The 16,059-nt window shown below is 39.9% G+C and overlaps 4 protein-coding genes across 5 annotated transcripts; 2 read left to right on the top strand and 2 right to left on the bottom strand.

The window, feature by feature from the left end:
- Nucleotides 1-94: 94 nt before the first annotated feature.
- Nucleotides 95-2,419, bottom strand: LOC109580292 (uncharacterized). The gene has a single exon (XM_019993328.1). The coding sequence runs from the start codon at nucleotides 2,363-2,365 to the stop codon at nucleotides 260-262; it is 2,106 nt and encodes a 701-aa protein (XP_019848887.1). The 5' UTR covers nucleotides 2,366-2,419; the 3' UTR covers nucleotides 95-259.
- Nucleotides 2,420-2,447: 28 nt separating this feature from the next.
- On the bottom strand, nucleotides 2,448-9,803 carry LOC100632654 (apoptotic chromatin condensation inducer in the nucleus-like). Of its 2 annotated transcripts, none has more exons than XM_011411945.2 (18): nucleotides 9,711-9,803; nucleotides 9,511-9,579; nucleotides 9,360-9,425; nucleotides 9,145-9,191; nucleotides 8,934-9,023; nucleotides 8,825-8,885; nucleotides 8,682-8,768; nucleotides 8,479-8,579; nucleotides 6,612-6,675; nucleotides 6,256-6,323; nucleotides 5,912-5,986; nucleotides 5,788-5,861; nucleotides 5,698-5,740; nucleotides 4,679-5,178; nucleotides 4,376-4,615; nucleotides 3,774-4,253; nucleotides 3,605-3,715; nucleotides 2,448-3,357 (listed from the first exon to the last, which is right to left on the bottom strand). In XM_011411945.2, exons 1-18 carry the CDS (start codon nucleotides 9,723-9,725, stop codon nucleotides 2,525-2,527), a joined length of 3,024 nt encoding a protein of 1,007 aa, XP_011410247.1. In that variant the 5' UTR covers nucleotides 9,726-9,803; the 3' UTR covers nucleotides 2,448-2,524. The 2 variants fall into 2 exon arrangements, with proteins under 2 accessions (XP_011410247.1, XP_019848886.1); XM_019993327.1 differs by having other exon boundaries at nucleotides 3,623-3,715.
- Nucleotides 9,804-9,904: 101 nt separating this feature from the next.
- LOC100632526 (m7GpppX diphosphatase-like) lies at nucleotides 9,905-10,990 on the top strand. The gene is made up of 3 exons (XM_003384223.2): nucleotides 9,905-10,309; nucleotides 10,388-10,612; nucleotides 10,672-10,990. The coding sequence occupies exons 1-3, from the start codon at nucleotides 9,911-9,913 to the stop codon at nucleotides 10,930-10,932; spliced, it is 885 nt and encodes a 294-aa protein (XP_003384271.1). The 5' UTR covers nucleotides 9,905-9,910; the 3' UTR covers nucleotides 10,933-10,990.
- A 315-nt stretch (nucleotides 10,991-11,305) lies between these two features.
- On the top strand, nucleotides 11,306-16,052 carry LOC100632399 (atrial natriuretic peptide receptor 1-like). Its single transcript, XM_003384222.2, has 17 exons — nucleotides 11,306-12,243; nucleotides 12,333-12,916; nucleotides 13,047-13,202; nucleotides 13,294-13,360; nucleotides 13,424-13,516; nucleotides 13,597-13,865; nucleotides 13,920-13,972; nucleotides 14,027-14,088; nucleotides 14,136-14,247; nucleotides 14,327-14,446; nucleotides 14,509-14,602; nucleotides 14,698-14,785; nucleotides 15,002-15,071; nucleotides 15,157-15,226; nucleotides 15,279-15,425; nucleotides 15,499-15,674; nucleotides 15,721-16,052. The coding sequence occupies exons 1-17, from the start codon at nucleotides 11,330-11,332 to the stop codon at nucleotides 15,823-15,825; spliced, it is 3,180 nt and encodes a 1,059-aa protein (XP_003384270.1). The 5' UTR covers nucleotides 11,306-11,329; the 3' UTR covers nucleotides 15,826-16,052.
- Nucleotides 16,053-16,059: the final 7 nt, after the last annotated feature.

The raw sequence follows: 16,059 nt of genomic DNA, 5'->3' as shown, positions 1-16,059 counted from the left end.
ACTTGACCTTTTTAAAAACTGGTTAAACAGGAAAATTGACCTTTGATAACCAGTAAAGCAAGTCCAGATGCTCAGCTGTAGTTGTGATCACATGTTCATTACATAACAAAGACATTGTTTGAATAGTGGGCAATGAATATCATCAACACTGAGTTACATTGAATTATTCATCATCAACTATCAAAATTGCACATAAAAAACAATTATATTCTTTATATAACACATACAGGAGTTTATCACACACTCTACACTTATAGCACTATCTTTGTCCAATGTTAATGCTCTTTTGACCATTTCCTCCAAAAACCATCACACCTCTGTTGCTAGGCAACTGCGTCGCTAGGCAACGGCCTCTAGCCTCGGGCCCCTCTTCAATGCTGAACTTCTTCTCCTTTCTCTTGAGCTGGTAAATGTTCCCATTATACTGTGGGTACCCGTTAGAATGAGAGGCATCGTAACCACCAATAAGAAAGAGATCCCCCCTCACTACAACAAGTGAACCTCCTGATAAAGGAGACTCCATTTTCTGCCAGACGCTGAACAATGGCTTGTAATAGCTGGAGCTTTGTCCATAAAGACGGCTCAGAGCAGCACTGCAAAGAACTGAACCCTTTCCTTTTACTTCTCCAGTGATGTATATGATATCATTATTATCTATGACAGCAGAGAGTGTTGAAAAAGGCACAGGTAAGCTACTGCTTGTGTACCAGTAAGAGCCATTGTGTATCTCTACATGAGAGACAGGGGAGCTCTTGTCGTCAAGGCCACCTGCCACAACAAGATACGTCTTTGAAGAGAGAGCAGCTGGCAAGGAGCGAGGGTAATACATGGAACTAATAAGAGTATCAGTCCACGAGAGATTTGATGAGAGAACGTCACACGCATACACTGCATTAGAAACCTTCCGGTGCTCCCCGCTATAAGCCACACCTTTGACTCCACCCACTGCAAGGACTTTACCAATGTGAGACACAAGAGTAAAGTTTTCCACCGGACAAAGAGAAGGTAGGACAGACCACGTAAGTGTCTCTGGATCATATTCATGAATAATACTAGAATGAGGCCTTGAAGCATATACCTTACCAGCAAGGGTCGTTACGGACCCGCCCATAAAATGACAAGGGGCAGAGTCTTTAATAGACGTCCAATTGAAAGTGTCGCTGAAGAGAATAGACCGAGAATCAGGAGAAGATAATGGAGGAGAGAGGGTGGACGGGGTAGAAGGAGGGCTGGTTTCAATATCACTATTAATTCTGTCGCTACTAGAAGATGCAGCGGAATAAAGCAAACAAGGACCTACACTTTTAACATCACCCTCTTCCTTTCTCTTCTCTTTCTTCTCTCCTCTCTCTTCTTTATAAAAGTTCTCCTGCCGTCTTGTCAAATTATGCAAAATATTTTCAATCTTTGAACACAAGTCATTGGCAGTTGGTCTGTTCTCCGGCCGATTCTTTATTGCCTCTAGAGCCAGGGACAACAAGGGATGGCCTGGGTCTATAGCTTTTATAGTGTCTTTCCATCTCTCGGTTTCTGTGACAGGTATCCTTAGCTCCCGTCCATCTGAATCCACTTCCGCTACAAAAGGAGACAGAGGGTCTGGTTCCTGCCCACTCATGACCTGCAGAGATATGACCCCCCAGGAGAATATGTCCAATTTTGTCGAATAGGCCGGATTATTTAAGAGGGCCTCGGGGGCCATGAATATAGGGGTTCCTGGACAGGTTGTGAGACTTTTCGTAACATCTCTCAGTTTAGCCATTCCTAAGTCGCTGATTTTAGGAGCGTCATCTTTCATGAGAACGTTCTTGCTGGAGAGGTCCCTGTGGAGAATGTCCCTGTCGTGCAGAAAAGAGAGAGCGACAGCTATGTCCTTCATTATCTTTACTTGAGTGGTACGAGGTATGTAGTCAGGACGTATGGGGGCTCTATCACGTGATTTGGGGGTGAAATCACGTGACTTGGAAGATACATAATCCCAGAGAGTGGTACTCATAAGTTCAGTTAGCAGTACGGGACCATATTCTCCTCCTCTCATCTCTTCAGCTATCCTGCATACTCCAATGAACTGGACAATGTTTGGGTGAGAAGGGAGAGAGCGGAGGAGCTCACATTCAGCCAGGAACCGACCCGTGATTGCCCTCTCTGGATTCTCGAGCTCTTCTCTCCCGGGACTACCTCCAATCTCAAAGAATATCGGGTTGATCATTTTTGCTGCACAATCCAATTGATCTGCTTTGGCACGACAGACGTAGCCGTAGGAACCTCTTCCAAGGACATCATGTCTGTATATCTTGACTGAAGAATAATGCAAGGGGAAAGGATGGAGTGGAACTCCTTTGAGAAATCCAGACTTGTCATCCGCCATTTTATCATTAATAACCACTAATAACTAAAAGGTAACGCCTACATATACATCTAATTAATTAGCTCCACCTTCTTAGTGATGATTTGCAATCAATGCCAATCATTATAACAGTAAATTGAATTAAAATAATAAATAATACATTTATTATTATAATGATTATTAATTCAAAGTGGTATTCTGAAACTTTTGTTCAACCTGAGATCCAGAAGGGGGGATCCCCTGTGTCTGTCCCAATACACCAGTGACACCGGCCACGGACCTACTTCCTTGCAAACCAGGCACTGTACCACCTGCCAGTCGACCGATGTTATGTCCGCTAGGAGCCACAGCAAGTCCAGGGGCTGCAGGAAGGCCCCAGGTAGCATAGGCTGGATACCAACCGCCAAAATAAAGTGGGGTTGGGTGGGGATTGCTAGCAGCTGTTTGATGAGGAACTGGTACAGTCTTGTATGCATTAGCAGCTGTTGACTGGGGTACCGGTACTACAGCTGGTGGATAAGAAGATGATGGTCTTTTTTGGCTCACTCCTCCACTCGCCTGCTGGTGGGCAAGAACCTGTTGCTGATAAAGATACATTTGCTGTTGTATGGCGGCTAGCTGGACCTGATGGTGCTTCTGGTACTGCTGCTGCTGTTGCTGCCTTAGTAACATTGCCCTCTGTTGCTGCTGTTTCAAGTTATGCTGCTGTGCAGTTTTAGCTGCAGGCTGTACTGGCTGTGGTAGTAACGGAGTCTTGTTACCATGGGGAGAAGACCCTGGAGGATACAACAGGTGCTGGTGCTGCTGGGGTCTTTGCTGGACATGATGGCTACTGGTAAGAGTCTCTGGAACCTTCTTTAGTGAGTAAGAGGAGGAAGAATTAGGTGATGATGAATTGAAGAGAGATGCTTCCAGTAGGTTGTGCTGTATGGCTCCAATTGGGACTGGTCTTGAACCAGGAGCAGCTGGCAATGGAGGAGCCTGGACTAGACTGGAGCTTTTATCATCTTTATCTAGAGAGAGAGAGAGAGAGGGAGAGGAGAGAGAGAGAGAGAGGGAGAGGGAGAGGGAGAGAGAGAGAGAGAGAGAGAGAGAGAGAGAGAGAGAGAGAGAGAGAGAGAGAGAGAGAGAGAGATGACTGCTTCAAATGTTAACTAAAAATAGAAAACTATTACTATAAAAAATTGTCAATTCTGTACAATTGATTTATAAAAAATTGTACGTGTACGTGTATTTTTGTGTGGTCACAATGAAATTTACTTGTTTGCTGGTAAGTACCTTCGCCCCAGAGTGTGTACGCTGAAGTAGGTGTGGTGGCCTTGGGAAATGGCTTACAGTTACCAAAACCAGGAGGAGGTGCTATTGTTGTGCCTATACAGCAAAAATGAATTAAATATCATTTTATACATAATAATAATAATAATCTCACCTCCTTTTTGCTTATTGCTATTATTATCATCAAATTTTGGCCACTCCCCATTTGTACCAGCTGAATCAAAATGGCCGACTGCTGGGGTTAAATTTAAAGTTGGTAACAAGGACTTCCTTTCAGTAGAGGCCCCTCCACTAGACGGAGGAGAGGGGTTCTGGAACAGACTAAATAATTTAGAAGAGGACGAGGGGCCAGCAGAGGACGTTACGTCCAATGAAGTAACTTGTAGAGCGTTTTCAAGTGACTGCATGGAACCAGCTGAAAATAAAGATTGAAAATCATCATCTAGTGAAGACTGAAACGAGTCCACTTTATTATCAAGGAGTAGAGAGGAACGGGGACTCTCTATGCTACTCTTGGTATGAAGTTCATCAAGATGATTGTTAGTCGTTGGGCCATAGTTAACATAAGAAGCTGAGGCTAATCTTTGTCTCTCATCGACCAAACCTTTGGACATCAGCGGTGGACTAACACGATCTGGAGAAGGAAAAGAAATACATGTATATATAATTATTGAGGAATGGAATAGCAAGACATGTGCATCTACATACTATACATGTCTAGTGTAGTCCCTCCCTCCCTCCCTCCCTCTTCCTTACAGTTTGTGCTAAGTAGGTCAGTTAATGTGTTAGTACTCGATTCATGAGGGACTTCCCACGGCATTGACATGAAAACAGGAGAGGAAGAGGGTAGAGGAGGCGGGGATGAGAGCTGGCCCTCTCCGTCTCTCTGAGACAATGATTTTGAGCTATGAGGGGAAGGAGGGTCCCTACTCCAGCTGACTCCAAGATTACCAAAATCATGACCACCCGTAGGAGAAACACCTAGTGCCTTGAATACTGAGGGAGAGAGAGAGAGAGAGAAAATTAAGAGTACATGTACATGTACAAGGTCTTAATTACCATTAAGAGTTGTGCTATCTTCATCTTCATCATCATTCCTCTTCCAAGTGACACTTTTCTCCTCCACCTTCTCTCCTTCTTCTTCAATATCATCGTACCCTCCCTCCTCCTCCTCCTCCTCCTCTTCTCTTCCAATAAAAGATGAAGCCATGTTGCCCCCTTGAAGTCCTTCTTTCCTAGTATCATCTGCTTCTTCATCAAAATCAGTTGTAACGTCGCTGCACTGTGAACTGGTGCTCACAAAATGATACTGAGACTCATCCTCTTCTACACTATCTCCCCCTCCTCTCTTTCCCCTCCCTCCTCCTCCTTTCTCTCGTCTGCCCTCAAGTGATACGGTACTGGCAGGAGATGTGCTCAGAGACTGAGGGTCTTTGTCTTCGTGGGACCGGGAGGAGGGGTTAGAGAGGGTTCTTTGGAGGGGGCGTGGCTCTGAGCAATGATGAGGTACACTGAGCTGCTTGTGAACCTTTTTACGAGGTTTGTCTCCCTTGGAACCCCTAGAGTGTAATTAATGGGTGTGGTCAGTATAATGCCATCTATGTACGAGTACTTTTAAAAATGGCCATAACTCGAAAAATTGAAGTCGGAATCACCTCAAACTTTCTACACAGCATAAGTACATCAATACGTATCAGAAAATGTAATAAAAATTGGGGGTGATTTTGGAGCCATTTTTTGGAAAAAACCATGGGCTATAGCCTTGGGTACTTTTCAGATTTATGGTGTTTTCTTAAAATGGCCATAACTCAAAAAATTGAAGTCGGAATCAGCTCAAACTTTCTACACAGCATAAGGACATCAATATGTATCAGAAAATGTAATAAAAATTTGAAGTGACTTCAGAGCCATTTTTCAGAAAATAGCCTATACTATATAGTCCGTGTTAAATGGCTCTAAAATCACCCCAACTTTGTCTCACATTTTCCAATATACATGTACATGTATACTGATGTTTTTATGTAAAAATAAACGAATATTTCCAGACCCCTTGGACTGGACGTGCGTAATACACTTACCAATTGGAGGTCAACGGTAATGCTGACTCAGCAGGAGGAGCGGCTACATAATTAATAATAATAAACTAAGAATACAACATTAATGTGTACTTTTATTAGAATTGATTTTGTTATGACCACTCCCACCACTTCCTGTATGACCTCCTTGTTTGCTCCTAGTACTTCTGAAATAAATAAATAAATAAATAAACAAACAAACAAAACTCTATTGTACTTCTTCAGAGGGTATTCTTTATTAACTGTTATTGATTGGGATTCTAATGTAGCAATTTCATAATCTTGATGCTTCCTGAGAGAGAGAGAGAGAGGGACGTGTAATAATGTACACAATGAAGGTTAAAGCTAAAATTTCATCCAAGTCTTAATTTCATGTTAAAATTGATTTTCATCGTTAAAATTTTTGTCATTTCTGTATAATAATTAAGTGTAATCCCACTTACTATCTGCGTGGAACAAACACTAAAATTTTCGTCAAACGAAATGCTCAGACAAATGTGATGAAATTTTTGATGGACAAAAATTTTAAAGTACATGTACATGTAGATTGTATGAATATACCCTTGCTGCATGTCCTCTTTAGTGAAACTAGCTTCAGTATCACCTAACTCATGTAAATACATACAGTCCTGAGGGAGAGAGAGAGAGAGGGAGAGAGAGAGAGAGAGAGAGAGAGGGAGGGAGAGAGAGAGAGAGAGAGAGAGAGGGAGGGAGAGAGAGAGAGAGAGAGAGAGAGAGAGGGAGGGAGAGAGAGAGAGAGAGAGAGAGGGAGAGAGAGAGAGAGAGAGAGAGAGAGAGAGAGAGAGAGAGAGAGAGAGAGAGAGAGAGAGAGAGAGAGAGAGAGAGAGAGAGAGAGAGAGAGAGAGAGAGAGAGAGAGAGAGAGGTGAAGTGTATGTGTACAAGTGAATTAACATACTGGTTTAGTGCACTGAAGTCCTCTTAGAAAGAAGGAACAATATTTCGTAGTACCAAAAGACGCCCTAAAGGAAGAGAAAGAGAAGTAATGTACATGTACAGTGTAGCCTCTTTATTAAGGACACCATTGGGCCCACACTACCTCTCCTTAATACATGTACAGTGTAGCCTCTTTATTAAGGACACCATTGGGCCCACACTACCTCTCCTTAATACATGTACAGTGTAGCCTCTTTATTAAGGACACCATTGGGCCCACACTACCTGTCCTTAATACATGTACAGTGTAGCCTCTTTATTAGGGACACCATTGGGCCCACACTACCTGTCCTTAATACATGTACAGTGTAGCCTCTTTATTAAGGACACCATTGGGCCCACACTACCTGTCCTTAATACATGTACAGTGTAGCCTCTTTATTAAGGACACCATTGGGCCCACACTACCTGTCCTTAATACATGTACAGTGTAGCCTCTTTATTAAGGACACCATTGGGCCCACACTACCTGTCCTTAATACATGTACAGTGTAGCCTCTTTATTAAGGACACCATTGGGCCCACACTACCTGTCCTTAATACATGTACAGTGTAGCCTCTTTATTAAGGACACCATTGGGCCCACACTACCTGTCCTTAATACATGTACAGTGTAGCCTCTTTATTAAGGACACCATTGGGCCCACACTACCTGTCCTTAATACATGTACAGTGTAGCCTCTTTATTAAGGACACCATTGGGCCCACACTACCTGTCCTTAATACATGTACAGTGTAGCCTCTTTATTAGGGACACCATTGGGCCCACACTACCTGTCCTTAATACATGTACAGTGTAGCCTCTTTATTAGGGACACCATTGGGCCCACACTACCTGTCCTTAATACATGTACAGTGTGGCCTCTTTATTAAGGACACCATTGGACCCACACTACCTGTCCTTAATACATGTACAGTGTAGCCTCTTTATTAAGGACACCATTGGGCCCACACTACCTGTCCTTAATACATGTACAGTGTAGCCTCTTTATTAAGGACACCATTGGGCCCACACTACCTCTCCTTAATACATGTACAGTGTAGCCTCTTTATTAAGGACACCATTGGGCCCACACTACCTGTCCTTAATACATGTACAGTGTAGCCTCTTTATTAAGGACACCATTGGACACACACTACCTGTCCTTAATACAGAGGTGTCCTCATTTCAGAGGTACTTTTGTATAGGCTTGTACCAATTGGGACATTACAAAATGTCCTCATTAAGGAGTCCTTGTTTATAAAGGAGTCCTTATCATAAAGGTGTTACATGTACATGTATATACATTTGATGTGTTTTGTTGTTTTAGTGTTGACCACAACAGTCCGACCCACTATACCCTTTTACAATTTATAGCGTATAAAAGGACACTGGGATTTGAAATGCTATTAAGGTTCCGCCAAATCTTTTCTGATATACACTCAAACAATTTTTAGAAGGGGTAAAGCCCTGCATTTTTAAGAAACATTCAAAATTATGATAATGACTTTCATAATAATAATAATTATTATTATTAATTTTTTGAAATTTTAGGATTCAACCACTTCAATACTCAAGTGTAGCTCCTTCCCTGCCCCTCCCCATCATCATTTCAGAGGAACTTTTGTATAGGTCATTACAAAATGCCTTCATTATAAAGGTGTCCCCATTATAAAAGTGTCTTCATTATAAAGGTGTCCCCATTATAAAGGTGTCCTCATTATAAAGGTGTCCCCATTATAAAGGTGTCCTCATTATAAAGGTGTCCCCATTATAAAGGTGTCCTCATTATAAAGGTGTCCCCATTATAAAGGTGTTGTACATGTAGATGTACAGTACATGGACTTGCTTGAGTATTCTTCCATCAATGAATGCATTATTGACTGCCTGCATGGCCCGTAGTGCGTCCTCTTCTCTCTGATAGGTAACATAAGCACTCACACTCGGACCCTAATTAATAATAATAATAATAATAACAATGATTAATCAATTAATAATAATTAATTAATACTTAATTAATTAATTAATTAAATGGTAACAAATATAACTCACTAGTGATCCGTTATATATGGTGTGATGATTTAAAACAACTTTATGTATTTTGCCGTATTTACCGAAATATTCAGATTTCTTGAGAATCTGAAAAAAAGAAAGAGAGAGGATGATACTAAGCCACACCCACATTAATAGCTTACCTCAGGGTCGGCAAGTCTTGGCGAGAGACCCAGGACAAAGATGAGGTTTTTCTGAAGTACCCTGAGGATTCAAATAATTAATGAATAACATACTCTCTCTCTGTCTTACCTGACATCAGTGAGGTTCTTCCTACTTTCAATTATTTTCTGTTTTTTGTCTTGACTCTTCTTCTTGCCTTTAGTCTTGAGCTGATTGATTCTAAAAATAGACAAGAATAATCTAAAAATAGATCATTAAATCAACGACGTCACGATTAAAAGCATTGCATCATAAAAACAACAACAGTATACAACGACAATAACAACAATAATTTGTTTACTGTTCCGGAGATGGCGGATTATATTCAGCTGGGTTCTCAGAATAAACCTGGAGAGAGAGGGGGGGAGAGGGAAAAAGGAAAAGAGAAAGAGAGAGAGGGGAAGAGACAGAGACAGTATGTACAATATATCTACACATTATACCATGCACATGTACTTATACATGGATTGGAGACGTGTAGATTGAAGCCCTAGCTATTATTAAAGTCAGACTTACTGTTCTGCAGTGAGGACATTTGCCTCCTTCATCCATACGTATCCTATGCCAACAAAACCTGCATATCTGAGAGAAGAGAGGGGGAGAGAGAGAGGGGGAGAGGGAGGGGGGAGAGATATAAAAAGGGACACATTGATATATCTTTTATTACCTGATAGCGACAGACACAAGGGTAGAAGTTAATGTCGTCTATTGCCAGTGGCTCCAGACACAGAGGACACTAAAAAGAGAGAGGGGAAGGAAAGAGAGAGGGAGGGGGAGGAAGAAAATAGAAATGAGAAAGGAAAAAGAAAGAAAAAAGGTAGTAAAGAGATTCGAGGTGTAACAATCTCTAAAGAGAAAGCCACTGACTTCTGGTTCGTCCATTATAAGTGAAGGAAAAGAAGAGAAACAGAGAAGACACTTTTACTTTCACTGAGTAATGCTGCTGTGATTAATGGGCGTGGTCTGTTTATATTTTAAAAATTATTACCATGACGTAGCGTCAGGCCACGTGATCTGGTCATGCCCACGTGCGATCACGTGTGTACTGTGAACCTTTGTATTTTAAAATGGTGGAAGAATTTAAGAGCTCTTTTTACGTGTCCAGCGTTCTTGCAGAGGACACAAGAGGGAAATCCGTGGCACTATGTGGCAGTTTCGGTGAAGGAGATAAGAAAGCAGTCATTGTGACTGAGAAACAACCTATCGATCAAAAGGAACTCACCTCATTCCTTTCCTCCTCATCCCATCCTGAGCTTAAACTTAACTTCAAGAATGATATCTACAGCCAGTACGAGGTCCAAGCTCCGGGTGGTCTTGGGTCCCTCAAAATGATGGTTGTGTATCCTGCAACTGAGAAGCATGTCATGAAATACACTGATCAGGAGGTTTTTGTTATAAAAGAAACTCCTGAGGATTACGCTAGGAAAGTAAAACCTTACATAGAGTCACAAGCACTGAGTTTGCAGGTGAATACAGAAATAATATATACATGAAAATATGATATAAAATGTATGCAATTTTTATGATTCTCTCTTTTGTACCAGTGGGTGGATAACATACTGAAAGGCATCAGTGAAGCTGATAGGCTGATATACAATGATGAGGACCATGTTAGCGGCTTTGTAATCCTTCCTGATTTAAAGTGGAACTCTTCTGACCTTAACTCTCTCTATCTCATTGCTATCGTGAGACAGGCTGGATTATATTCTGTACGAGACTTGAGGAAGGAACACGTACCTTTACTGCGAGACATACAGCAAAAAGGAAAAGTACAAAATATAACATTTTAAACTTTATTGAAGTGTATTGTACATATTTGTCTCTTTAGGCAGCTGCTGAAGCCCACTATGGCGTGAGTGGTAACCAATTGAGGTTCTACATTCACTATCATCCTTCCTATTATCATTTCCATGTCCACATTACCCACGTCAAATATGATGCTCCTGGTTGTCAAGTGGGCAGATCAATATTACTTGATGATGTCATAGAGAACTTAGAAATATTTGATGATGAATACTATTGCAGGAAAACGCTGACTCTTACATTGAGAAAGCATGATCCATTATTTAAAATTTTAAGTTCAAATTGACTATACCTTTTCATTTCCTTTTAACGCTTGTTTTACACAACAACAAAGAACAATGCAATCTCTGTTTTGTTTTGTGCCTGTTTTATGCTTCTGTTTACATGGAAACAAACGAAAACTTGATAGGATTTAATGGGGAGCTAAAAGTGTAGATCCATTGGTTTCATAGTTTAAATGCCTTTTGTGTTGATGTGTAAACCCAGCCTAAATTATGTACAAGGAAGTGTCTAATCAGCAAAATAGTCGAAATTGGTGCCTAGTAGCCCTCACTGTAGCGCCGCTACCTTAAGCTGCATCACTTTCCATATAAGTCTTAGCCCCTACCATGAATGGAGTGCTTGCTAACCTTTATATTCATTGTTTTTGCTTTGAGTTAGTTCAGTATCCAACGTCATTTGAAATGGCTGACAGTAAATCTCTCCCTTTCTCTCTTTTCTTTGCTGCTTTCTTTATCGCTGCTGTTCAAGCACGAACCTATCGTATCCCAAGCTACTTGACATGCCCTGGTATCAATGACACTGATGCAGATGCAAAGCCTCAGGTTCGCATTGGAGTCATGTTTGATTTTCCTTTGTTGCCCAACGAGACTCAAGTTTACGAAGAAGCAGGTCTAGAGCCAGGCGATGTCCTACCAGGAAAACTCCTCATTCCTTATTCTCCACTTGCAGTCTCTGCATACAAACAAGCTGTCAAAATCAATGCTAACCCTGCTATACTTCCTTACCATCATCTGTGTCTTTATTTCACTTTCACTCCAGTCGATTTCCTTGACATCAGACTCGGCTCAAACTATATCTTTGTTCATAGTCGAGTGAGACAAGTCGTCAATGCCCTCTATGACATGAAGCAGCACTTGTCTCATGCAGAACTGATGGTCCACTATTCTCCTTTAATCACTATTGGTCATTCGTTATCAACCAACATATGTCCTGATGCCAGTTTAAGTACGCTACTCAAGGCATTTCTTGGCGTCCAGTTAAAGTATGACAGCAGCTGCACTAGTGAAGTAAGGGACACTCAATTGAGTATGGCAGCTCCACATTTAAGCCTCTACAGTGCTGGTTATTCGTTTGTGCAGAGGATGGGTTGGAAGAAATTCGGTTTAATCACAACTTGCGATTGCTTCTTGAGATTCTTCACAACTAGTGATGAGGTACAGTTAGGACACTATGTCCCGATGCGTTTCATTGAAATGTTCAAGATGTCTGGGTTCGAAGAGCATGAGATTAACATATACATCTTTTTGGGTCCAATGGTTGATTTCTTCAGGCTACTGGTAGAAGCTTATGACAATGGGTTTTCAGGAAGTTTGAGGTATACACTAATTTAATATGGCATTTTACAATTGTGTGTATCAATTAGTTAGGAAAATCCTTTTTATTGTTAATTTTATTTTGGTACAGGACCTTTGTGTGGATTGTACTCACTTTCCATCCAAACATCACAGAGTCAGAAGTGTTCAAGCAGCATAGCTTTAGTCCTGAAGATAAAGCCAAGGTGTATCACATGCTAGTTGGAGCTATAGCGATTCAACCATTCGACAACTGTAGTACCGGACTCATTCGAAGTGGTGTCATTACTGATGCCATTACTGTTCATTCACTTGCTGCAATGAGTTGCCTTGAAGAGAAAGCAGCTAATTCAGGTGTTAATATAACCGACGTTATACTTGAGAGAGATGATTATGACGTCATTACTCGTCACCTGTTCAACACTACACTAAATGGGATTACTGGTATACTTACGTTTGATAGATACTGCAACCGAGTCGCAAATACTTTTGTAATAACTAACTTTGTTCCTCAAAGCAATGCAACTTTGCCGTATAGGAAAGAAAGGAAAGGTTTTGTGGTTATTTGTCAGAATGAGCCATTGATTGAGTTCATTGATAGCTCCACTGGTTTGAAATCTGATGTCAGCACCATCGTCTTTCATAACGGTTTAACGGCTATACCTTCTGATTCTATCAGCAAGTTTTACACTAGAAGTAAGCACACTGCTTTTAATACTGTGTCTTTTTTTGTTATTTTACTTGAATATTTCATTTTTGTCAAGAGAGAGAGAGAGAGGAATCAGTTAAATAACGAAGCAATTAAACCATTTCTCTCATCTATTAGATAATCGTGTGATTGTTGGTTGCTTGATACTGGAATTAGTCCTGTATCTAATTATGAGTCTCTTGTATATTATTTACGTGAATAAAGTGGACAAAAGAGCTAATGTATACAATGAGAGCTGGATCTATCATGACAATGATATAAGCTATTCCATTGGTAAAGAGAGAGAGGGGGGGTGGGGAGAGAGAGAGAAGGGAGAGAGAGAGAAGGGAGAGAGAGAGAAAAAAACTCTTTATTTTTATTACAGATCAATCTGGTGTTAACATCATGTTAAGTTGGCTCACTTACAATGGGGATCAAACTATTGGACAAATGTGAGAATACTTTAATTTTGATGTACCATTTCCATGTAATATCTCTCTCTCTCTTTTATACAGTAACAATGCTGGCAATGCTGTGTACATACACAAGGCAAAACTTAACATGTCACAACTGAACGTTAAAATGAGACAAAAGATACTCACAATTCTGTAAGAGAGAGAGTACAGAATTAATGACACGTGTTAATGCATGGAGGCAATAGGTAAAAGATATTCTCTCTCTTTTTTAGTGATTTCAAGCATGATAACATATGCCCTTTTGTCGGAGGTATATTGCAAGGTTCTCTAATAACAGGTTTGATGTACGAGTACTGTACACGTGGTTCCCTCTACGACCTACTCACTAATCCTCACATTGGTTTCAATAAGTCCTTCAGGCAGTCCTTTGCCATTGACTGCTCTGAGGGCCTGGCGTACCTCCATGGTAGGAAGGCAATACATGGTAGACTCACTAGTAACAACTGTGTCATTGATCAACACTGGAACTTGAAGCTAACAGGTTAGATATGGCCAGGAGAGAGAGGACAGTATAGACTCATGTGCTGTTATGTAGATTATGAACCCATTGATATTCATTATACCAAAGTGAAGAGACTCTCTAAATTGGTATGAACGAATATGATGTGATCTCGTTACTTTGATGGTGTTCTCTTTGTACAGAAAACAGCTGCCAAGAAGATATACTATTTGCCAGATCAAGATACTGTCTCGGATATATACAAGTATGCATTAAAAGGAATCAATTGATGGTATAAGCTATTTGTTTCAGTTTTGGTGTCATTTTGACTGAGCTTTGTTGTCGCGAAACTCTACTCAAATTCGGTAGCATCAATTTTGGAAAGATCCATTATGATGAAGATGTAGGAGACAGATATGTTGAAGTAAGATCCTTAATCATTCTCTCACAACTTTCCTTTTGATCTCTCTCTCTCTCTCTCTCTCTCTCTCTCTCTTTGTTAGTTGATTGAGAAATGTCACCAAATGAAGAAGAGTGCCAGGCCATCAGCAAGCTTCATTAAAGGATACTTGAAAGATTGTCTGTCATTTTACACTTTCCATTTTAAGAACGACACTGCAGCTGTATGAGAAGCAAATAAATCCCGCCAAAAACACTTGCCTTTTTTGTCTACTTTCCTTTTTAGGCTGAAATGTATTCCAAGAATCTCGAGAGACACATTTTGGAGCTAAACACGTCAATTCAAGATGAGAAGAATGCAAATGGAGACATACTGGCTAGTAAGCATAGCATTTGTCCATTTATTAATTCATAATAATGCACCTATTGCTATGTGTTGCATGATTCTGTTATTATTATTATTATTATTAAATAGATCATATTCCTAAACCAGCAATAAACGCAATACAGAATAAAATTCCTTTAAAAATGAAGCTCGCTCCTAACACTGTCATACTCTGCTTGTAAGCTCATTATTATTATTATTATTATTATTATTATTATTATTGTTATTATTATTATTATTATTGTTATTATTATTGTTATTATTGTTATTATTATTATTATTATTATTATTATTGTTATTATTATTATTATTATTATTATTATTATTGTTATTATTATTGTTATTATTATTATTATTATTATTATTATTATTATTATTATTATTATTTTGACAGTGGTCTGTGTGATATTGATGGCATACTGAGTACCTACACTAAGGAACAAGTTTCTAAAATCATTGTTATTGTAAGTATATCATTTAGTTATAGCACACAGTCCATTATTTTGCTATTATTAATTATTTTCCTGTTATTTCTTGTTCTATGGGCAGGTTGATAGGCTTTTGGATGGAATTGCTACCTCTTTCAACATGCACCGAATCCAGAGCTTTGGATCAACTTGTAAGTATGGGGTCCACCAGTAGTAGTGTCCATTGCTGCTCCATATACACAGGGACTTACATTAGCTACCAATATGAGGAGGAGACTGCTGATAAGCCAGGAGTTCAAGAAGTTTTTAATTGTGCTGTGAAACTCCTTCTCTTGTTTAAGGAGAGGCAATCAACTCAAAAGTTATCAGTTCGAATGTCAATCCATTTAGGTATTTAGAATATGCTAGCTCTACTTTCAACAGCTGTATCTTTGCTCATACTCTGATTCATTCCTTTCTTCAGGTGATTTGATCTGTGGCGTAGTGAATGAGACCATTCCATTTCATGCTGCAGTGGGTGCTCCTATTGATGATGCCACACAACTCATGATTCAGTGCCCAGTTAATGCAGTCCTCATCAGCGAGAGGGCTAAGAATGACCTCCCTAATCGAATGGGATTAAAGAAGTTTGATAAAAAGGTTTTATAATTGCTGCACGATTTTTGATTGTATTCTTTCTTTATAGAATGAAGATGTTGTAGCTTACATTGTGACTGCTGAAGATTGTGTTGCTATGAGCGAGGATCAGGAAAAATTTGATTCGGTTGCAAACCCTCTTGATAAAATATGATTGCAACGATTGTGTGTGAAGCACTTCATCTCTGAAACTATTTAAATATTGTAGTGCTGCTAGTTTAGTTTTAGGACATTTTGGTTTAGGCATTTTTTTTGTTGAACAATCAATAATAATGTCAATGTGTTTTAGTTTTTTTCTCTCTCCTTTTTGTTAATAAATTAAATTTCATTAATAATTATTAGTGATTAATAGCAGGTGTATCAATTGCACCTTTCAGGTGACCAATGA

This window comes from Amphimedon queenslandica, unplaced genomic scaffold, assembly GCF_000090795.2.
Source record: "Amphimedon queenslandica unplaced genomic scaffold, v1.1 AMPQUscaffold_13499, whole genome shotgun sequence".
In the NCBI taxonomy this organism is placed as follows: domain Eukaryota; kingdom Metazoa; phylum Porifera; class Demospongiae; order Haplosclerida; family Niphatidae; genus Amphimedon; species Amphimedon queenslandica.
Note: the sequence above shows the minus strand (reverse complement) of the source record. Positions and strands in the feature narration are given on the sequence as shown.

Bases quoted from the DNA above. Each gene is read 5' to 3' on its own strand.
- LOC109580292 (XM_019993328.1), bottom strand. From the start codon at position 2,365: ATGGCGGATGACAAGTCTGGATTTCTCAAAGGAGTTCCACTCCATCCT.
- LOC100632654 (XM_011411945.2), bottom strand. The intron at 8,769-8,824 runs GTAAGCTATTAA...TCTTTTTTTCAG, and splicing joins CAAGACTTGCCGACCCTGAG to ATTCTCAAGAAATCTGAATA. The intron at 3,358-3,604 runs GTAAATTTCATT...CTCTCTCTCTAG, and splicing joins AGGTACTTACCAGCAAACAA to ATAAAGATGATAAAAGCTCC.
- LOC100632526 (XM_003384223.2), top strand. From the start codon at position 9,911: ATGGTGGAAGAATTTAAGAGCTCTTTTTACGTGTCCAGCGTTCTTGCA. The intron at 10,310-10,387 runs GTGAATACAGAA...CTTTTGTACCAG, and splicing joins CACAAGCACTGAGTTTGCAG to TGGGTGGATAACATACTGAA. The intron at 10,613-10,671 runs GTACAAAATATA...TTGTCTCTTTAG, and splicing joins ACATACAGCAAAAAGGAAAA to GCAGCTGCTGAAGCCCACTA.
- LOC100632399 (XM_003384222.2), top strand. From the start codon at position 11,330: ATGGCTGACAGTAAATCTCTCCCTTTCTCTCTTTTCTTTGCTGCTTTC. The intron at 13,866-13,919 runs GTTAGATATGGC...GCTGTTATGTAG, and splicing joins CTGGAACTTGAAGCTAACAG to ATTATGAACCCATTGATATT. The intron at 15,426-15,498 runs GTATTTAGAATA...TCCTTTCTTCAG, and splicing joins TCGAATGTCAATCCATTTAG to GTGATTTGATCTGTGGCGTA.